Source organism: Carassius gibelio, chromosome B19 (genome assembly GCF_023724105.1).
Source record: "Carassius gibelio isolate Cgi1373 ecotype wild population from Czech Republic chromosome B19, carGib1.2-hapl.c, whole genome shotgun sequence".
Taxonomy (NCBI): Eukaryota; Metazoa; Chordata; class Actinopteri; order Cypriniformes; family Cyprinidae; genus Carassius; species Carassius gibelio.
In genome coordinates, this window is record NC_068414.1 from 11950910 (window position 1) to 11974193 (window position 23284).

At 40.7% G+C, this 23284-nt stretch overlaps 1 protein-coding gene across 1 annotated transcript; it reads right to left on the reverse strand.

Moving 5' to 3' along the window:
• Positions 1 to 1259: 1259 nt before the first annotated feature.
• On the reverse strand, positions 1260 to 22107 carry LOC127979310 (NLR family CARD domain-containing protein 3). The gene is made up of 12 exons (XM_052584668.1): positions 21733 to 22107; positions 21566 to 21644; positions 16115 to 17875; positions 15135 to 15302; positions 10932 to 11105; positions 10572 to 10748; positions 9394 to 9582; positions 5427 to 5531; positions 5131 to 5286; positions 3925 to 4098; positions 3679 to 3725; positions 1260 to 3600 (listed from the first exon to the last, which is right to left on the reverse strand). Exons 2-12 carry the CDS (start codon positions 21589 to 21591, stop codon positions 2978 to 2980), a joined length of 3600 nt encoding a protein of 1199 aa, XP_052440628.1. The 5' UTR covers positions 21592 to 21644; positions 21733 to 22107; the 3' UTR covers positions 1260 to 2977.
• Positions 22108 to 23284: the final 1177 nt, after the last annotated feature.

Below are 23284 nucleotides of genomic sequence, written 5' to 3' on the forward strand. Positions count from 1 at the left end.
ATCCTTGTATGCAACTATCAACTATCCACAGAAGGGACGAGCTGATAAATCAGTGGTTTCCAACCTTTTTGTATTTGTACAAGCCCTAATCAACCACAAAAATTTTAATGCACTGCTCGATTTTTGCTAAAATAAATTTTTTGAAATAATCTTATTAATATTATGAAATATTATGTATTTTTGTTGTTGTTGTTGCAGTAATAAACCATATTCATGTTTCTGTTAAAGGTTTGTGCAGGTTAAATGTCTGTCTAACAGTTTTATTATTATTATTATTTTATTTTTTTGGACCTGAAGCAGTTTGTTTTTTTACATTTTTCAATTACTTTTGGACTTTGATCCTTCTTTTACCTCGTACCTTGAATGACTTTTGGATGGATTTATGAAGTGAGGAATAAAGTTGAACACAAATAAACATGTGCCTCAATGATGATGAACAGAAAATGAAATATTGCATATAGAATTATATTAAAGTATGAACTAACTTGTGTAAAACAAGTAAACAGTCTTACACTACCCTAAATTCATGAAAAAATGAGCTGTGACCCAAATGTTACCAAAATTAGTTTTTGGCTCAGTTTACTGGAGTGTACTTCACACATCCTTTCATTATAATATAACATCGTTTCCTACTTAAATGTTAACATCTTCAGTAGCCTGTTACAGAAATATATCATGTGTTGGGCTGATGTTTTTAATATATGACAAGAAACCTTGCTCAAGTCGGAAATGTAAAAATTAATTAAATCTCAAGGAAGAAAAGGGGGCTCAAGACCCTTTTGATGTCTATGAGTGCATGTGTTTAAACTGATGAGTTATAAAAAAAAATTCAACCCCACAGTTGTCACCAAGGGCAAAATTAGCTATATAGACCAAAATCTTTTTTTTTTTTTTTTTGCACCAGGCTGTAAACATGTTTTTATTTCTTCTGTAAAGTTGGGCATTTTAACATGGGGAGTCTATGGGACTGACTCCCTTTTGCTGCCAGCCTTATATAAGCATCCAGTATGGGCTTCAGGAGGGAGAGCAGGGGCTGTACTATGAAGATGGATTAGCTGGCTAGCCAGGTAAATTGCAGGTTAGTTTGCACCAATCCTGGGTTTTAAGTACCATGTAAATGGCTTGGCTTTAGGTACATTCCTTGCCATAATAACTTACACTCCAGGGCTAACCTGCTCTGGGGAAGGGTTCTGTTCTGGGTTAGAGATTTCAAGCTGAAGGTGGACCAATCAGATGTGAGAAAAGTGACACGTCAAACACAAAGTCACTCCAGTTTATCTTGCTCCAAATTAAAGGTCATTAATGCTAAAAAAAAAAATTAAAGGTCTGATAATTACCAAGTAATTTTATGATTTATATAATTATTATGATTCATATTATTATTATTATTTATCTATTACACATGCAATTTTAGTTTAACTGTTATTATAATTTATTTTAAATAAATATTAATGTATACAGATCATGTAATATAAATAAGCTGCAGTATGGGCGTTTCGGTGTGTCTGGTCGTTTCGGTGCTCAGAGCTCTGTAGTGTCGAGCAGATGGAGTATGGTGGTTACATACCATTTGTATGCTACTGCTTCATTGATTATAATAACATATGTTTTGTGATGAAAAACACATTAACATTTGTATGTGCACATCCAGGGCACGAAGCTCCCGTTCCACCACATCCCAAAGAAGCTCTATTGGGTTGAGATCTGGTGACTGTGGGGGCCGTTTTAATACAGTGAACATATTGTTATGTTCAAGAGACCAATTTGGAATGATTCGAGCTTTGTGATATGGTGCATTATCCTGCTGGAAGTAGCCATCAGAGAATGGGTACATGGTGGTCATAAAGCGATGGACATGGTCAGAAACAATGCTCATGTAGACTGTGGCATTTAAACAATGCCCAATTGGCACTAAGGGGCCTAAAGTGTGCCAAGAAAACATCCCCCACCCCATTACACCACCACCAGCAGCCTGCACAGTGGTAACAAGGCATGATGGGTCCATGTTCTCATTCTGTTTACGCCAAATTCTGACTCTACCATCTGAATGTCTCAACAGAAATCTATACTCATCAGACCAGGCAACATTTTTCCAGTCTTCAACTCTCCAATTTTGGTGAGCTCATGCAAATTGTAGCCTCTTTTTCCTATTTGTAGTGGAGATGAGTGGTACACGGTGGGGTCTTCTGCTGTTGTAGCCCATCCACCTCAAGGTTGTGCGTGTTGTGGCTTCACAAATGCTTTGCTGCATACCTCGGTTGTAACGTGTTTATTTCAGTCAAAGTTGCTCTTCTATCAGCTTGAATCAGTCGGCCCATTCTCCTCTGACCTCTAGCATCAACAAGGCATTTTCTCCCACAGGACTGCCGCATACTGGATGTTTTTCCCTTTTCACACCATTCTCTGTAAACCCTAGAAATGGTTGTGTGTGAAAATCCCAGTAACTGAGCAGAATGTGAAATACTTAGACCGGCCCGTCTGGCACCAACAACCATGCTATGCTTAAAATTGCTTAAATCACCTTTTTTTTCCCATTCTGACATTCAGTTTGGAGTTCAGGAGATTGTCTTGACCAGGACCACACCCATAAATACATTGAAGCAACTGCCATGTGATTGGTTGATTAGATAATTGCATTAATGAGAAATTGAACAGGCGTTTCTAATAATCATTCAGGTGAGTGTATATTGTATAATGTATAAAGTATAATTTTCTCATGTTGTTCTAAACCTGTATGACTGACTTTATGCTGCAGAAAAACACAAAAGTATTTGGGATTAATCACACAAAAATTATCATGAGGGTGAGTACATGACAACACAATGTTAATTTTCTTTAAGATCAGGTTTTGTAAGACAACGGCCCCCTCTGCTCTCTCTATCAAAATACATTTTTTTTCTAAAGTCTGTTGATCCAAAATACAAGGAAACAAACACTATCATCATCTATTTCATGAAAGGAGAGCACATCAGTTTATCTACCAAGCTTTTGATCCTTTACATCCCTTGCAGTCCTTGAAGCCCCTTAACATATCCAAAGGATCATGGTCATGGACACAGAGAGGAGGAGGCACGTCCGGTAGGATCTTAACTCCAGCACCAATGCTGACCAGCAGAAAGAGAGGCTGAGTAAACTTGGCATGGAAAGTGTGGATGAGTTCAGCCTTGTCAAATGTAGTGTTGTAAAAGGACAGAGTTCCTGCTGCCCAGTCCAGATAGACCCCGACTCTCAAAGGTAAGCAGTCAGGAAGCCGCATCTCTACTCCTCCATGAAGAGCATTACATCTGGGCAAGGGGGTCCTCGCAAAAATGCCCCAGGATTTATTATTAAGTCCAATGCTAGAGGCTGCTAAACTTCCCTTCCTGCTTATGTCTTTATAGGCCATTCCTACAGTGGCCCACCTGCCAAACCACTCCAGCTGGAAGAAATGACGGCTGCTCAGACCTTCCCGACTCATGATTTGGTCTAGATCTTTAAAACTCTCGGGATGATGTGGAGGAGGTGCTAGGGTTCTGCTACGATACACGAGAGCCTCATCTTCCTCTGACACCTGCACACTTGAAGAAGCTGTGTTGGGATCCCAAGACAGCTGGCACACATCTAAAAATAAAATAAAGTGTCCTGATCGTACAAGTTAAAATGCTAATATCAATTTTAAGAAGAAAACAGCAGACTAACATTGGCGTAGAGTTTCTATGTCCCGTTGCTCCTCTAGGCCATCCACTCTGATGATAAATATTAGTTAAACAGTCAAGTTTGAAGAGAGATTACATGATAAAAGATCTTTTTGACTCTTAGTTAATAAAAATACAACTATTCATGTTAGCTCAGGTCCATTAAATAATATTAACAGATACAATGCTTGTTTTTAATAATGTAAAGTTTTACCAGAAAAAAAAAAACCTTCCATTTTTCTTGACTCACATTAGTTTCTCTAATCGGGTTGCTGGATCATCCAAAACAGATGTGAGCTGGTCAAATCCTGGGCCTTTAACAGGGTTGATGCTCAAGTCTATTTCCCGCATGTGTGACGGGTTGGAAGACAGAGCCCTCGCCAAACAAGCAGCTCCTGCTTCTGTGATGCTGCAGTGTGTCATCCTTCAGGAAAAAGGAGCTCATATTCACTTATTCCTACATCGTGCACTGATGAAATACACTACCGTGCAGACGTTTAAGAGTCAGGAGGGATTTTTACATTGTTTAAAGAAGATTCTTAACTTCAAAATCTGTATATATTTGATGGGTCATGCACTCTCTGTCTTGTCTGAGTGATGTCTTGTGTGTGAAGCATGGCATTCAGATCCTGACATGGCCACTCACTTAGTTTCTGAATTAATCAATTATCTGAACAAATCGGTTGAATGAATGACTCAGTCATTAAGACAGTGACTTGTTGCTACCTACCTAAATTGAATCTATTTATTTTTTAATATTCATAATTCTAAACAAAAAAATATTTTTTTATTATAAACGCTAATCATTAGATACAATAAGATACCAATAAGTAAATTTGACATTAACATTGTAATAATATTGAGAATACTAGCATTGAATGATAAAGTCAAAACAAAATTTATTCAGACACCTTCAACATTTCTCACATTATCTATATAGTTTAGAAAATAGTAATAAAATATGAAAAAACTCAAAGTAAAACTGTCAAATTCATCATGATAAAGTCAGATACCTTTAATAAAAAGCTATGTAACAAAATTTGGTCAGGCCAAAGTTTCAAATACAATTGTACAAATAAAAAATTTGGTCTTAAAGTTTTCTTATAAAATGTACGGGTAATCCACTGTGTGAAGAACCGTTTGGGTATAATATGTCACAGTTTATTTTATTTTGCTATCCTTGCTTACATAAATGAACTATAGTGTCCTGCACCCACTAGTAAAAAAAAAAAATATAAAATTGTATCTGGTGTCTGAATAATTTTTGGTTTGACAGTATCTGTACCCACTTTGATAAAGAAAATTGTTTCCCTTCTATTGTTTTATTTGATGATACTAACAATCTTGTATATGTGAAATATTTAAGATCAGTAAAACAATTTGAATGAAAACACAAAAACACACATTTAGTTACTATCCTTTAATTACCATTTTCATCTTTTATGCTCAGACTCACCTGAGTATCTCCAGTTTACAGCCAGGGTTACTCAGCCCAGCAGAGAGCAGCTCCACAGAAGAATCTGTCAGGCCACACAGGCTGAGATCCAGAGATTTAAGGCTGCAAGATTCAAGAGCTGAAGCCAGAGTTTCAAGAGAATTATCCTTTATTTGACTGAGGAAAGAAAGAGAATGCAAAAAAGACATTTCCATGTGAGGATATTACAGTGGTACCTGTCTTTCTGAGCTGTAGAAATGTTCTGCTCACTTCCCATCTCTTCAATATGTAATAACAGAGATTCCTGGGATACTCACACTAAGGGCCGGGAGGTGCATTTCCATAATGACCGGCACAATCTATGAAGAGCAGCACAGCTGAGCAAATGTTCAGATGAGAGCTGATTATCAGGTGTGTGTAATCTACCAACAACACAGGCACAAAATGGGTTAAGACATGACATTTTTGAGGTTTAAATAATGGTGCAAAGGCTAATAAAGTGTTTACCACAAACCTTGGTAAATCACTTTGAATGACACACACTCACACAATATTTGGTGTTTAAAGCAGCTTTACAGGCTCAGAAATGCTACCCGTACCCCCAAAAGAAAGAGTGGAGGTTGGTGGGGTGTGGTGTTGGGGTCTTCCAGAGGTAAGATGGATCTGTGGACTGTCATTCTTTCGAAGAAGACCTTGACTAAGATGCCCAGGCACCACAAGCATCAGGGCTGTAAGGGCAGACCCTCTGAAGAGGAGAGATACACACCTCAGCATACAGTGTTCCTCTTCAGTGCCCTCTGGGTGCTGCTCTGTTAACCCTGCCACCTCCGGGGCTTGATGTTCTCAGCTGCAGTCCATCAAAGGTATGGTTCGAGATTGCTCATCCCCTCCAGTAAGGGTGCTTAAGTTGTCAGGTTGGTCACCCACTGCCGGTCATTTGCTACAGGGCACCAAACTATAGCCGATACTTCATTTTTTTAAAAACAGATAGGGGGTGGTTGCGTCTGATCATACCTCCTCATCTGTTGAACCGTGCTATCAAATAATTTTCATTCAAGATGCTAAGTATCGAACAGACTGTGTATCAGATCAGCTCCGAGGACTAGTTTGTCACAATAGTTCTCAAGGACGCATACTTCCACGTATTGATCCTTCCTCAACAGAGAAAGTTCCTGAGGTTTGCTTTCGGTGACGAAGCATACCAATATCAGGTTCGTCCCTTCAGACTATCACTTTCACCAAGTGTGTAGATGCTGCCTCGGCTCCTCTCACACTCCAGGGCATCCGCATACTGAATTACATTGACGACTGGATGATATTAGTAGCAGGTGATTCAGCATCGAGATGTCGTCTTTTCTCAAATGAAAAGGGTGGGATTGAGGCTGAATGCTTGTTCAAGAAAAGTGTGTTTTCTCCAGCTCAGAGAACCACTTATCTTGGCATTATTATGATGTCTGTCTCCTGCTCATATCGATTCCATGCTCACAGACATAAAGGGAGTGAAAGAAAGCCAATGAGAGTCTATGAGGTTTGATAGCAGCTGCATCAGTCATGATACATTTTGGCCGGCTGTACATGAGACCTTTGCAGTGGTGGCCCAGGACCAAACCCACTTTGCACGATCTAGGTCATGAGATGATGCCTACATGCCTTTAAGCCCTAAACACACTGCATGACTTTCGGCTGTACCAGACGCAAGAATAGCATCGTGAAAAAATCGTGGCCATTTCTGTGATCATCCAATTTATGATTCACTGAAATTCCAAATAAATATTACTGCTTAGTGCTTAAAATGCTGTGTATGGATTGATCTTAAAACAATCAAAAGCCAGACTTAATACCAGGTCAATGTTCAGTAGCCTCAAAATAGCAACTGAACACACCTCGTTTTCAGACCAGCACACAAATGGGTGCAAATGCACTAGCTATTTAAACAACGTGGCACAGGACGTGGAAATGACAACTGTGTCGAGCTAAATCCTCTCTTTAAAATATGTTGACAGTGATTAATAAACATAAATCGAATGATTTAGTATCATGCGTTATTTTTTTCTCATATTTCTTTTTTTTAAAACGAACAATGGAATCGGAATCAGATCTGGGAATCATTAGGCAGAAATGGAACCGGAATCAGAACCCAACCCTGGAGAGAGTATGATGGGACAGGGTCTGTCCTCTGTTTGTAGCCCAGTTCTGGCCGGCCCGAGTATGGTTCTCTAACCTTATATCCCTGCTCGATGGCTCTCCCTTGGAGATTCTGACCAGGGGAGATCTCCTCTCTGGGATGGGGGGCTCATCCTTTACCCCTGCCTGGAGTTATGGAAACTGCAGGTTGTGTAGCCTCCGGCCTCTCAACCTCGATTTTTGAAATCATACTCCAGTCTAGATCTCCCATCACAAGCAAACAATATGCTCTGAAGTGGAAGCTTTTCACTTCTTGATATGGAAAATGACCGAAAACCCAGACAACTGCCAGTAAGCCCAACTTTATGACTTGGCGGTGGTGCTGAAAGGCCTGGGCCCTCTTTGAACCTACTGGAGTGCCAGATGAGATCCTGACCTTAAAAACATTTTTTTCCCTTGCTGTTACCTCCCTAAAGAGAATCTTCAGGCACTCTCAGTCTCACCTTAATGCCTCGAGTTTGCCCTGGAATGGTTAGAGCCTTCCTCCACCCTAGACCTGGTTATGTCACTGAAGTGCCCGCTAACACACCAAGGCGCATAGTGCTGCAGGCCTTTTGTAGAAGCTAAATCTGCTCTGTCGAGTTTGAGCATTGGATGCTTATGTTCACAGAGGTGCCCTGTGGTGTAAGGCAAATCAACTGTTTATCATATTTGGTCCACCTAAGAAGGTCTCCCCATTGACCTTGGCAGGTGGGTGGTTGAGGGCATCTCATAGTCCTCTGGCCTCCAAGGCCTTTTTTTTTGGATGCTTCCTTGCAGGAAATTTGTACTGTGAGAGACTGGTCCTCTCTGAATAGTTTTGTTCATTTTTATAACCTGGACGTGGCTTCTACCTCAGGATCCTAAGTCCTCTCTTCATAGATGTACTCATCTATGAAACACTAGACAAGGAATCAGGGGTTAAAAAAAAAATCCTGAGCCTGACCTTTTTTCTGGGGTGGGGTGGGGCGGGGCAGCACATGCAAAGCATGCAATAGCCGCGTTTCCACTGTCGATCTTAAACCGGGCGTGCTATTGTGTGCCAGGGCTAGTCGCGTTTCCACTGTCACTTCCGGGGCTTGATCGTGCCTCGTAGGGGCTTCCTCGGGGCCAGCGGCCAGGGTTTTTTGGTCCGACGAAAACCTTGGGCCAAAGCGGGCCAGCTGGGGCTAGAGGAGTGGCACTACAATTCCCACTAGCCTTGTCCCTTCATCACAGTAATTGCGATCCTGTTAATTGCACTCCGGTGTCTTCACTTGTTAGTCATTATCCTCCCTATATTAACCAGTCCTTTTCTGTTTATCTGATTCCTTACTTTCCATCACCGGGTTTCCTCGTGTTCTTATTTTTCTAGTTCCTGTTCTTGATCCTGTTTGTTAATTTGTTTGTTTCTGTTTGAACTGATGTTTGGTTACTACCCCGGCTTGTTTTGACTCTGATTTTGGATTGCCCAATAAATCTCACACTGCACTTGGATCTTCCGTCTCCTGTGTTCCCGTACATGACAGAAGGACTCCATCATGCCAAGATCCAGCAGTGTGGGATTTCTGACTCAACCGCATGCCTCCAATTCCACCTTGCTCCACCCTGGATTCCTGCCCTGTCGGTTCGGCCCTGGGCCACTGAACTTTCTGTTCTCTTTCTGAACTTTCTGTTCCACAGCCAAATACTGCACGCCGGGAAAACCAGCTCGGTGCCGGAGAATTTTAAGCCCTTAAGACTTGTTGGTATGGATCAATGGACAATTCTCACTCCCAAAGCATTCCAAAATAGCTAGAGTTCCCTGAGGGGGAACGTCTCGGTTTATGCATGGCACCATGGTGGCCTAAAAGGGAACAAGATGCTGTGTCTATCTGCCATAGTCCCTGCATCTCTGTAGGCTTTACTTTATCCTATAACATGCTAAAATGTACTGCTCCGGATGCACTTCTAAGCTTCCTGGTTGCTCACGTCACCCTGCTTGTAATGTTTTGCTTCTCCACTGGACTAATTCCACAAGTGCTTCAGAACATGGTCACGCAGTTGTTCCCAAAGTGTTCCCAGGCAGCATCTCATTCACTTAAGTGAACCATGGTTACTTATGTAACCTGAGACAGTTTGTTATAAGGTTGCTTATCTTACCGTGGGAGAACTATCCGCAGTGTCTCTAGTTTGAAGCAAGGATCCGCCAGCAAAGAGAAAAGTTCCTGAAGTTTAAGATTCATTGGTGTTAATAAACTTAGTTCAAGCTCTCTCAGGTGTGAAGGGTTCCTTTTAAAAGCAGAGAATAATGCTGATAATGTTTCCTGGTCTACAGAATGGATTTCCAGCCTGTAAAGAGAGTTAAGAGAGTTAATGCAAACTTTTCTCTGTAGATTTGATATCATTCTTGTTTAAGTGTGAGCCCAAAGCACATTTAAGAGGTCAAGAACTAAGAAATTACTTCTCTTATCTTTTTACAAGTAACAGGTCAATGTGCTTTATTAAAAAGTTTCAAATTTCAACATTTTCTTTTTCGTTCAGAAACAGCTTTTATTAAAACCAAGCGAAAATGGCATGTTTTAGATTTTGCCAAAACATGAGGTCATAATGTGATGAAAGAACTCCTCTGCAGAAGAAAATCAATGCCTATGCAAGGTCTGCTTTGGGTTTGGTTTTTGTACAAATAGCCCTCATGTTCCCATTGTTCTTCGTGTATTAATGTATGTACCTGCTGTCGGTGAGTCTATTCTGTTCATGCTACATAAAGTCTGTTCAAGTCAAGTCTTTTGTTTGGATTATGTTTGGATCACTTTGTAAATAAACTGCACATGGGTTCTTCAACTTGCAGTTCAGTGGACTACTCATTAAAGCCTATTTCTACATTATTGCCTCTTGAGCTGCACCCACTGACTCACAAGATGCTAGAGAGATGCAAACACAGGATAACGCCATCAACATAAAAGACGTTGCAATGCTGATTCTGACTATATTGGATCCAATATAAAAGTAAATGTGTTTTTACCACTATAGCATTGTCTGTTCCAAATAATTTAATACATACTGTGTATTTATAAGTTTTTAACCCAAATTACCCATGCTGTTTTGAGAGTATGTCACAGCATTATCCATTTACTATTTTAAAATGTGAAAATGTTAGCCAATAAAAGCAGTGGCTATTTACATCTAAGTCCTGAAAGGCGTCTTGCATTATAAAAACACACTGTTCTGCAAAAATAGTCAAAAAACTTTAAAAAATCAAGCCAAAATCTTTCAAGCAAAAAATACAGTTCATGACCTCTTAAACTCATACCAGTTTATCTACATTTGCTATTATTTACCTCAGAACTGATACTTTGAAGTTCGGGTGCCTGAATGCCTTCGACAGAATCTGTAAATCCTGATCATCATCTCTCAGAAGGTATCTTCTTAAGTCCAGCTCTTGCAGACAACAAGAACTGCTACAGAGAGCTGAGGTCAATTTCTGACAACCCTCTAAGCTTTCCATTACTTGTAAACTGGGGAGCACAAAACAATATTACTGAATGAAATTACCTTAATACTATCATGCACCAAGGTAATTCTATTTGAGACATAAAAGGAGGAGAAGTTTAATACTTAGATTTAGTTATTTTTTCCAATAAATAATAATTAATAATAATCACTAATAAAAATAAGGTAATCATATATTTTTTACTTACCTGAGTTTCTCGAGATGACAATCTGGGTTCATTAAGATTTGAGAGATGCTCTCCACTGCCCTGTCACTCAGGCTGAATGACTCCAGCAGCTTCAGCTCTCTCAGATGTGTTGGGTTCAGTAAGATCCCAGAGAACAAAGGATCAGCATCTTTAGGATAACTATAATATGGTGTCCTAAAGAGAATATCGTAAAGAAAGATGATACAGGTACTCTATTTTAAGCATTTAAGAGATGAATGTATGTGAAATATCATCTGGATATGATTTTAACAGGAATTATCTGAAATGAGATGCATTTATGGTTTTATTTTTTGATACTGTCCAATAGATTTAAGACTGCCTTTGTGTGAAGATCCACTTTGTTGTTTTCAATAAGGGACAAACAAATATTTATATTAAGCAATGCATAATTAGCTTAGCAACTAATCACAGTTACAATTTTGATCTATTCTGCATTTGTGTGCATTATGTTACCAAATGCGTTCTGATTGTTATTCATAATGATTCATTCTCATGATTTGCTGCAAAGGACACAATAGAGATCATTCAGTAATAGGTTAGATTAAGGAACACTATTCACTGTTAACTAGTTGCTCATTAGCATGCATATTTGTCATGATTCTGCCCTCGTGTCCTTGATTTTTCCTAGTCTTGAGGCAGGATCATGACAGACCCATGTTTTGTGTACAAGCACATGGCCTTGCCTTTGGGCCATGTGCTTGTGTTGTCTCGTTCCCTTGCCCCGCCCCCCTTGTTAACCTAGTCGTGTCTTGATTGTCCCATCTGTGCCACATGTCGTGTCTTGATTGTTCCCCCTATTTAGATCTCCTAGTGTGCTCTGTCTGGCGTCGGTTCATTGTGTTCCTCACCTGTGATTTGTGTACCTCATATGTGTTCATCATTCGTGATTGTACCTTGTCCTTGAAACTCCTCGAAGTCTTTTGTCCTGCAGTGAGTGTTTGTTAGTAGTTAGTGTTCAGTCTTTGTTTACCTTGTTTATTGTTTTTTGTAGAATTATTTAGTGTTTGCCCTAGTCCTTGTTTTCCCCCTCGTGGGTTTTTATTTTCCCCTTTTTGTAAATAAACCCCTTGTTTTGTGATTCCCTGTCTGCACTTGAGTTCCTCCCTTACCAAAACCGTGACAGAATGAACCGACCAGAATGGAACTCAGCGGACAGGAGGCAATGCTGGATGCCCGTGCCAGCAGCGTCGAGAGCTGGCGTGCCCGTGCCAGCAGCGTCGAGAGCTGGCGTGCCCGTGCCAGCAGCGTCGAGAGCTGGCGTGCCCGTGCCAGCAGCGTCGAGAGCTGGCGTGCCCGTGCCAGCAGCGTTGAGAGCTGGCGTGCCCGTGCCAGCAGCGTTGAGAGCTGGCGTGCCCGTGCCAGCAGCGTTGAGAGCTGGCGTGCCCGAGCCAGCAGCGGTGAGCGTGCCCGAGCCAGCAGCGGTGAGCGTGCCCGAGCCAGCAGCGGTGAGCGTGCCCGAGCCAGCAGCGGTGAGCGTGCCCGAGCCAGCAGCGAGGAGTGCTGGCGTGCCCGAGCCGGCAAAGAAGAGAGCCGTATTCAAGTCTGGAGTCGTGAGAGCGGAGGAGAGAGCCGCGGCCGACTCTGCAGCAAAGACTTTAGTACAGTCTGTCTCATCTCATAAGGAGATGCCAATTGTCCTAGCTGCTAAAGCCTTTTCTGATTATTTGTCTAGTCTTGTCCGGATTCTAGAAGTCCCCGTCAGTCCTGTCTTGTCCCCAGACCCTGTCCCCAGAAATCCAGAGTGTCCTGCCGTTGTCTCCCCGTGTCCCGTAAATGTCGTCTCCCCGTGTCCCGTGAGTGTTGCCCCTTGTCCTGCCGATGTAGTCATGTGTCCTGTTGATGTGGCCCCGTGTCCTGTTGATGTGGCCCCGTGTCCAGTAGATGTTGTCCCCCCGTGTCCCGTTGATGTGGCCCCGTGTCCAGTAGATGTTGTCCCCCCGTGTCCAGTAGATGTTGTCCCCCCGTGTCCCGTTGATGTGGCCCCGTGTCCAGTAGATGTTGTCCCCCCGTGTCCAGTAGATGTTGTCCCCCCGTGTCCAGCTGTCGTCTCCCCGCGTCCTGTAAGTCTTGCCCCGCGTCCCGTAAGTGTTGCCCCGCGTCCCTTGTCTGCTCCTGTCATGTCCTCTGTCAGTTGTCCCGAGACCCCTCCCCACCCCTCACCACCCAGACCTGCCCGTACCCCCCGTCGTCAGCCTTCGTCCTGTCCTCCTAAGATTCCTACCCCTCCCACCCGCCCTGGTCTGTCCCCCATGAACTTTGTGGTCCCGCCCCCTCCCCTTCCCTGTTTGTTTTTTTTGATTTGTCACCCTAACCCTGCCGTCGTGTATTCATGTCTGCCTTTGTTATTATTTGTCATGTCTTGTTGGTTTGTGTCGGTGTCCCAGTCCGTCATGTCTCGTGTTTGATGTTCCCTTGAGGAGCGTCTGGAAGCCGCTCCTTAAGGGAGGGGTTCTGTCATGATTCTGCCCTCGTGTCCTTGATTTTTCCTAGTCTTGAGGCAGGATCATGACAGACCCATGTTTTGTGTACAAGCACATGGCCTTGCCTTTGGGCCATGTGCTTGTGTTGTCTCGTTCCCTTGCCCCGCCCCCCTTGTTAACCTAGTCGTGTCTTGATTGTCCCATCTGTGCCACCTGTCGTGTCTTGATTGTTCCCCCTATTTAGATCTCCTAGTGTGCTCTGTCTGGCGTCGGTTCATTGTGTTCCTCACCTGTGATTTGTGTACCTCATATGTGTTCATCATTCGTGATTGTACCTTGTCCTTGAAACTCCTCGAAGTCTTTTGTCCTGCAGTGAGTGTTTGTTAGTAGTTAGTGTTCAGTCTTTGTTTACCTTGTTTATTGTGTTTTGTAGAATTATTTAGTGTTTGCCCTAGTCCTTGTTTTCCCCCTCGTGGGTTTTTATTTTCCCCTTTTTGTAAATAAACCCCTTGTTTTGTGATTCCCTGTCTGCACTTGAGTTCCTCCCTTACCAAAACCGTGACACATATTACTAGCATATTGGCAATATATAAAGCACATATTATTGCCTTATTCTGCATGACCATATTCTAGATCACTTAAAGGGGTCCTTGATTATGATTTCACCTTTTTAACATTACTTGTGTAATATTGCCCTCCTAAACAAACAACATCTGAAAAGTTGCAATGCTTAAAGTTCAAGTCATTGGGACATATTGTCTTTTAAAGAATCCACTTTTTAAGGCCAACAACAAACAGTTGGTAGGAACTACAACAAGCTACTTCCTGGGTTTGTGACATCACTACCCCTGAAATTGACACAAACCCTCAGGAACACGTGACAGAGGGGGTGGGGCTATGGTGGGCTGCTTTAGAGAAGAGGAAGTGATGATGTACTGTCGGTCGGTCAGTACAAGGTTCAGCAAAAGAAACGTAGGAATGTCCATGTTGTCGCCCAAAACTCAGATGAAGAAAGTGACACAGGGTTGGCCAATTTAGAAATCTACAGTCTGAAAAGTGGCTTAAAACAAGCAATCTGGCTTCCACCTCAAGTGAATGGACAGAAAATCAGAATGGAACTGGACACAGGCTCCGCTGTATCAGTAATGTCACAGTACAACTTTGAAAAATATTTCAAAACGACTAAATTAAAGCCATCGCCTGTTAAACTGAAAACATATACTGGTGAGCCCATAATCCCTCTAGGGGTGATGCCCGTGTGAAGTACAATGATCAACAGAGTGAATTAGATCTGTACATAGTACGAACAGAGGGACCAACACTTTGGGGACGTGACTGGTTGAGGAAGTTGCAGCTGGACTGGAAATCCATAAAAAGTCTGCAAATCACAGTTCCTACATCGATGTGCACTCAATTGAAACTGGAAAAAGTGCTGGATGTGCTGTGTAGCTGTGTTTCAGTCTGGTATAGGAACTCTGAACTCATATAAAAAGGAAAGATAACCCTGAAAGAGAATGCAGTTCCCAAGTTTCACAAGGCGTGGCCTGTTCCCTATTCTATTCACCAGAAAGTGGAAAATGAGCTGGATCAGTTGGAAGCTGAAGGAATACTTTCAAAGGTTGACTGGAGTTGTCATTATAAAGTCTGTCGGCATGTCCCTATAATTCAAGTAATAAAAGTAAAGAATACCTGTGTATGAGTTTTTTTTTTTACATTCATCACACAATTTGTTCAGGTTTCATTTGCTGTTGTATGAACTTACCTGAGTATCTCCACTTTGCAATTAGGGTTTCTCATACCAACGGATAATAGACCCAATTTTAAATAATTAAGAGCCTTTTTCTCAATGTCAATCTCTCTGATACGATTGGCTGGTGATCTCAGAGTTGACACGATCAGTTCCCAGCTCCGATTCGTGACCCTATCCAGTCTAAGACGGAAAGAAAGTAAATGGCTAAATATGTCGTCTCATGTTATTTAGTGCACTCACTGAACATCCTGGATTTTCATTTGTCAATATTACACAAGTATTTCAAAATCACACAGTAATAAAATTATTCAGATTTTTGTTTGTTTATGTTGCACTGGCTGATATGAAAATCATCTAGAAGTTACATATAGTACAGACCAAAAGTTTGGACACACCTTCTCATTCAGAGAGTTTTCTTTATTTTCATGACTATGAAAATTGTAGAGTCACACTGAAGGCATCAAGGGCTATTTGAGCAAGAAGGAGAGTGATGGGGTGCTGCTCCAGATGACCTGGCCTCCACAGTCACCGGACCTGAACCCAATCGAGATGGTTTAGGGGTGAGCTGGACCGCAGACAGAAGGCAAAAGGGCCAACAAGTGCTAAGCATCTCTCAGGGAACTCCTTCAAGACTGTTGAAGACCATTTCAGGTGACTACCTCTTGAAGCTCATCAAGAGAACGCCAAGAGTGTGCAAAGCAGTAATCAGAGCAAAAGGTGCTACTTTGAAGAACCTACAATATGACATATTTTCAGTTGTTTCACACTTTTTTGTTATGTATATAATTCCATATATAATTCCACATGTGTTAATTCATAGTTTTGATGCCTTCAGTGTGACTCTACAATTTTCATAGTCATGAAAATAAAGAAAACTCTTTGAATGAGAAGGTGTGTCCAAACTATTGGTCTGTACTGTATATACAGAATATACAGTACAGAATATATATATACACACACACACAAACATTCATACATCTCTCTGTGCTTACCTGAGGACTCTGGAGATCTTGATGACGGGCAGCAGTCTCATAATGGCTTCATCTACATTAGCATATTTACTGACATCGAATATCATTGATGTATCCTCAGAGGTCAGCAGAGTAGTCGCTATATTTGACCACTCCGAAGGAGTAATGTGCACATCCTCATCTATTTGAAATTTAATCGGGCCATGATTGCTATCCACAGGCAGGGCTATGTCAAGTTCATCCAAACAGCGAGAGAGATTAACACAGATCTCAAATAATGGATTTGCCTTGACTTTCTGTAAAATATTTTGGACTACTTCCTCTTTCCTTACATTAAGAGATGTATTTTGGAAAAAGCAGGACAGGAGCTTGTTGCTTGGACCTGCAGAGATGCCCAAGAGAAAGAGAAGAAATATGTCTAGTTGGCCAGTTTTGCTCCTTAATGCTCTGTCCACTGCCCTTCTGTGTAGATCAATTGGTACTTCTGTAGGACAGAGCAACTTTTGTGCTTTCTCTGCAAGTGTAAAAAACATTACATTTCCCTTGCTGGGTTCATAATGCACAGCAACATACAATGCTGCCAGGAACTCTTGGATGCTGGGATGCGTGAAGCGGTACATCTTCCCTAAACCCATCATGTTCTGACTTCTGAAGAACATGGGCCAGTCTTCAGAGAGTTTGAGAGGAAGATGAGGATCAGTATTGGTTTCTCTCTGGTCCTTCTCCATAAAGGTCGATGTGTCCTTTTCAAGCATGTGCCAAGCCAGCTTACCAAACTTCAGGATCTCCTCAGTGCCTGATTTAGAAGACTTTTCCACATGTCTCTTCATTTGAATCAGAAGAAAATGTGTGAAAATCTCGGTCAAGGTGAGAGGAGGATTTGTGTTGTAACTATTACTGAAAAGCTCTTCCAAAACAGTGGAAGCCATCTGACAGAAGAATGGCAAGGAGCGCATGATGTACAGGGATCTGGATGATTTCACGTGAACAGTGGCTCTCACTGCAATGGTTCGGTCATACAATTCACTTCTGATATGCTCTTCCCACTGTAAGTCATCAAACCCATGAAATTCAACCCCCTTCTGTATATGTTCTGGAGGAATTAGACCTGCATATTTTAGCCTTGAAGTGACCAGGATCTGGGCAGAGGGAAGAAGGTTCCCTTTGAGAAGATTCACCAGTATGCCGCCTACAGAAACTGGTGTCACTGAGTCGATGCATGTCTTGGTGCCCTTAAAATTAAGTGGAAATCTAAATTCACCTAGTCCATCCAAAATAAAGAGAATCTGAGACCGTTCAAGGGTCTCTGGGTTGAGTAACTTTGGAAAGATCAGATCCAAGAGCTCTATCAGGCTGAGTTTTTTGTCATGTAGTATGTTCAGCTCACACAAGTGAAGAGGAAACACAAAATCAATGTGCTGGTGTGTTGTGCCATGTGCCCAGTCTAAAACAAACTTCGTCACAGCTGTTGACTTGCCAGATCCAGATATTCCTCTCATCATAATGCTGCGGATATGGTCTGTAGAAGAATGAGGCTTCAGGAGATCATCATAATTAATGACATTTTCATCTTTAATGTCCTCATTGTAGGGTCTTTCCAGCTCACGCATCTCATGGGCCATCAGGTAATCCAAATGTGTCCTGTTTGACACATACATCTTCAGTGGAATGTCATTTGGAGCATTTAGAGTGTCTTCATATCGCTTTTTTAATCTTTCTTGCATAAAAGACTTCAAAGTTTGGATCTCCTCTTTAGAAGTTTCTTCATCAGTAAGTAAAGAACTGGAAATATGTCAGAAATGTGTTCAGTGAGATCGTATACAAAATAACAATAAAACAAACTGTATACATTATTCTACCGAACGTTCTCATTCAACATTTTTATCATGTGGATTATCAAAAAACAGCTTTATGTTCTATAAAAAAACTCTTTCTGATATCCACATGATAAACATATCCCTTGCTACAGTTTCTGAGTAACTTTAGACCCATTTCCAACCTTCCCTTTCTTTCTAAAATGTTAGAAAATGTGTTCGGCTCTGTGTTCATCTTCAGTTCTGTCTTCACAGCAGTTCAGTCAGTGTACTGATTGAGTGCATGAATTACTCCGGGTTATTGGTTTGTTTGAACTCAGAGGGAGTGTCAGCCACATTAAAAAAGTGAACAGCTTAAGGCCCTGTCCACACGGAGAAGGAGTTTACCCCAATCCGATCTTTTTTTTCCTCGTCTCAAGAAATATCCGCGTCCACACGAAACCACAAAATGATGTAGTATACATGCCAGACCAGTGTGTGGCGCTGTAATTCTGACACAGAGATACACTAAAAACAGAGAAGAAGACTTGGACTATGCTCATAAACCTTGCGCGTGGTACACAATCGAACATGGAATAATACATTTATTAATCAGTGTTAATATTAGTTAATAAAAAGACAATCGTTCAGTGTTTGTTCATGTTTTTGTTGCTGTTACGTGACGTAGAGGTGTCTGACTAGGGGGGAGACGTGGGCTGATGACGTCATCGTTTCTAAAAATATACGGATTAGCCGTCCAGACGAAAACGCAAAGACGGCGTTTTCAAATTTATCCACTTTGGGACCCGGTTTCAAAAAATAGCGGTTTCACCTTACGAAAACGCCGGATGCGTGTGGACGAAACGCCTATCCGATAAAAAATGTGTGCGTATTCACAGAAACGCGTCTCCGTGTGGACGGGGCCTAAGTCATTTGTGGATTAATGCATATTAGAGATGCGAACAGTTTAAAACGATTCAGTTCGATTTGGTGAACTGAATGATTAGTTTGCGAACCGGATATCCAGACTGCTTTGTTTTGAACTCTCTCTCACAACAGACACGGAAGAGAGGACAATGCTGAATAAAGTCGTAGTTTTTTCGCTATTTTTGGACCAAAATGTATTTTCGATGCTTCAAAAAATTCTAACTGACCATCTGATGTCACATGGACTACTTTGATGATGTTTTTCTTACCTTTCTGGACATGGACAGTAAACCGTACACACAGTTTCAATGGAGGGACTGAGAGCCCCCCCGTCTAAATCTAAAATATCTTAAACTGTGTCCCGAAGATAAAAGGAGGTCTTACAGGTTTGAAACAACATGAGGGTAAGTTATTAATTACATAATTTTGCTATCTGGGTGAACTAACCCTTTAACATCATATCTTTCAGACAGGCAGCAATTTAAAAGCACTGCTCTGTCACCATGTCATGTGGTGTACCTCAAGGTTCTGTTCTTGGGTCAACTTCTTTTTCTAATCTATATACTTCCCAATTCTGTTTTCCTCTTCCTTCCATTAAAGCCCTTAATCGTTTGCAATTAGTTCAAAATGCTGCATCTTGTATTGCATTCAGTTCAAAATACTTGTCCTAGTTTCTGAGGTGATACATTTTCTGAGCAATGTTGTTTGGGGACTTTCACATTGAGGATGGGTAACAAATTTCTGCCTGGATAATTTAGATCACTCGTGGGCCCTGTCTCTCACTGGATTGTCTCACTTGGTTGCCTGTTGATGGCAACATTGCTCAAAAAATGTTGCCCTCTGTATCTTCAGCTTACAGACTGAGTTATGAGAATTTGCCTGAAATACCCAAATACCTTTTGGTGGTACAGCGTTCAGCATTTCAGCTCCTAGGCTTTGGAATAAGTTGCCCCAACACCTCTGTGCGGTCTCCTTTAAAGGGTTAATCCATCCAAAAATGAAAACTTTGTCATTAATCACTCACCCCCATGTCGTTCCATACCCATAAAAGCTTTGATCGTCTTCGGAACACAATTTAAGATATTTTGGATGAAAACAGGGAGGTTTGAGACTGTCCGTAACGTTACGAAGCGATGATAGTACTCAGTTCAAAAAGAAAACAAAAGTAACGGATTTATTCAACAATTCCAAAAATAACAACTTTGAATAAAGTCATTCTTTTTTTATTTTCTTTTTTAATGTACAAAATGAGTACAAAAAGTTATCTCGTCACTTCATAACATTACGGTTGAATCGCTGATGGCAGATGGACTACTCTGATGATGCTTTTCATACTTTCCTGGACCTTGACAGTGTTACTTACTTGGCAGTCTATGGGACAGTATGAAGCCTACCGGGTTTTATCCAAAATATCTTAAATTGTGTTCCGAAGATGAACAAAGCTTTTACAGGTTTGAAACGACATGGGAATAAGTGAATGATGTAAAAAAAAAAAATCATTTTTGGGAGGAGTAACCCTTTAAGACCTTATGACTGAACTGAAAAGCATTCACAATATGTTTTGCTAACTGATTGTCTCCATTCATTGTCACACATTGACTTAATTTGTGTACTTGTCTCTTGTCGTGATGTGTTGTCATGTGACGCATAGCAGCCAAAATAGCACTGATGTTTTATTTATTTTTCTTTCTTATTCTAAACATTCCCAAATGTATTAACTTTATCATGAAATAAGATTCTCACCTTCAACTAGATTATGCTAGTTGATAGTGGGCGATGGTCAAAGTAGCCTAATAATGTAGTCTATTAAATATAAATAAAAACCTCTCCTTAAAGGATTAGTTAACATGAAAATGAAATTCATCCATGTTTGACTCACCCTCAGCATCCTAGGTGTATGTAACTTTCTACTTTCAGATGAATCCAATCAGAGTTATATTAAAAATTATCCTCGCTCTTCCAAGCCTTTAATTGGGGTAAGAGGGTGTTTGTTGTCAACAGTTAAGATGCGTGTTTCCAGTTATAACAAATGTTTGGTAACGTAAATAAAACCGTTAATGCTCCGACTACGTTAATGTTCGACATTTTTGAATTTTTGAACTAACGTTAGATAGCAAAGCTGTGCGCATAGGATTGTGGGTGATTTGAGAGGGCGAAGAGCGTGAAGGATACACATATGCATCCTTTCCTGTGTATGGGATGTTCTTCGAACGAAGGACTCAGTCCTTGGTTGAAAATTCAGAGGATCCTCGACATTGGAACAGTCCTTCGACGGATGTCGATGACATAGCATCCTCGAAATACTGGCTTCCGAGGATCCTTCCTTGACATTGAGAAACACCTAGTGAGTGAAGAAAACGCTTGCAATTTAGCGATGACTCATCTGAATGCCTCTGATTGGTCATTGCATTCATAATGCATAATGTGCAGAGCTGTAAAACGAGTCTGTATCTGGCACAGCGCCAGCAAGCGAACGCAGATTTTAATTTTAGAAGTTGATATGAAGCGCTGAACGATTTAATCATGCTAGTGTGATTGTATTAAATATAGAAAATATTATTTGGCTATTTTTATTTTTTGTGTGTCTTTTAGAAGCTGCATTCAAAATCCACTTGGCTTAAAAATCCAAACTTGGCTTAAAAATCTGAGGGGGCACAGGCCTCTGGGAGCTTCTAGTATGTTAAATGATCAATGCCTGAATATCTTTATTTGTGTAATTTCCTTATATTGTGTAATATTATGTAAGACTTACCACGACTCTATGGACTGATTATTCATTTTTGTTTGGTCCTCAAGAATGTTATCTTTTAGTTTTGATGCCACAGTCAGCGCTATAAACACAAAACACAGAATTTATTTAAATACACAGTTCTCATGGGCTCTTTAAAGTAGCTAAACTACACGTCACTAATAACCTACCTGACAGGTCCTGAGAAAACAACTGTGACACTTAAGCAACAAATATTAGGCCTAATCTATACCGCATGTGTTAGCCTATTATTCGGAATACAATTTTAGCATTAAAACAATGAGAGCACAAAACATGTAAACCTAATCTGCCTCGGTTAAAACCAAATCTTAATTTTATATAGCTAACGATAGCTAATAGCTTATAGCGATCTGAGCCGTGTTCACGCTCTTACTTTCACTTTTTCCTAGTTTTTTACATATTCTCTGTAAACCTAAACCAAAACATCAAAAGCACCGTGGTATCAGAATGTATTCGCGCATATATGTGATGATAGCTTGATTGTTTTTGACTGCGGTCAGCGAGTCCCTCTCTCTCTCTCTCTCTCTCTCTCTCTCTCTCTCTCAAGTATCGCCTGTGAAAGAGGCGTGACTACCGAGAAACACATGGAAAAGAGAACAGGTCGGTCCATTCACATGCAACCCGGTGTTGTGTAATATTCCAAACTGTTCCCGTGGGTGGAGTTTACATGAATATTCATTAGTCCCCTTATTGTGGGTGTGTCCTTGAAACAACGTGCAAACGAATGGAACTAAAAATATCAGTGCACTCTCGTCAAATCTCTATTTGTTTTAATGGATTATTTTGAACAGGTAACAAAGTGTCAGTGTTAAGCATTAATTAGCATTAACTGCAACAGTGCCAAAACAATGGATAGTTTGTGTTATATGATGCCTTTCATGTTTTGCTCAGAGATGTATAAAGTACTAGAGACCCATACTTGAGTAAAAGTACAAGTGCTCTATCAAAAAAGTGACTTGAGTAGAAGTTGAAGTGCTCTTTAAGCACCACACTTAAGTAGAAGTACTAAAGTATTCAACATTTTTTGTACTTAAGTATTGCAAGTAGTCTATTTTAAAATTTACTACTCAAGTACTGAAAGTAAAAGTAGAAGTATTGTGTTATGTAGTTATTAAAGAAAGTAGTCAAAAGTTTGAACATATTGTTTTTACTATTTCAAATGATTAACCTAAAGGACAATCACAATTCCTTTGACTTTAACTTTTTGTATAAAAAAAAAAAAAAAAAAAAAAACAGATTAAAGGGTTATTTCGCCCAATTTGCAAAATTATGTCATTAATAACTTACCCTCATGTTGTTTCAAACATGTAAGACCTCCGTTTATCTTTGGAACACAGTTTAAGATATTTTAGATTTAGTCTGAGAGCTCTCAGTCCCTCCATTGAAGCTGTGTGTACGGTCTACTGTCCATGTCCAGAAAGGTAAGAAAAACATCTTCAAAGTAGTCCATGTGACATCAGAGGGTCAGTTGTTAGACAGTTCAAAACAAAGCAGTTTGTGATATCCGTTTCATGAACGAATCATTAGATGTAACCGGATCTTTTTGAAACAGTTCACCAAATAGAACTGAATCGTTTTAAACGGTTCGCGTCTCCAATACGCATTAATCCACAAATGACTTAAGGCTTAAGCTGTTAACTTGTTTAATGTGGCTGACACTCCCTCTGAGTTAAAACAAGCCAATATCCAGGAGTAATTCAT

Coding starts and splice junctions, on each gene's coding strand:
- LOC127979310 (XM_052584668.1), bottom strand. CDS start 21,591: ATGAATAATCAGTCCATAGAGTCGTG. Junction 17,876..21,565: donor AATCAGTCCATAGAGTCGTG/GTAAGTCTTACA, acceptor ACATATTTCCAG/TTCTTTACTTACTGATGAAG. Junction 10,749..10,931: donor TGTCATCTCGAGAAACTCAG/GTAAGTAAAAAA, acceptor TGTGCTCCCCAG/TTTACAAGTAATGGAAAGCT.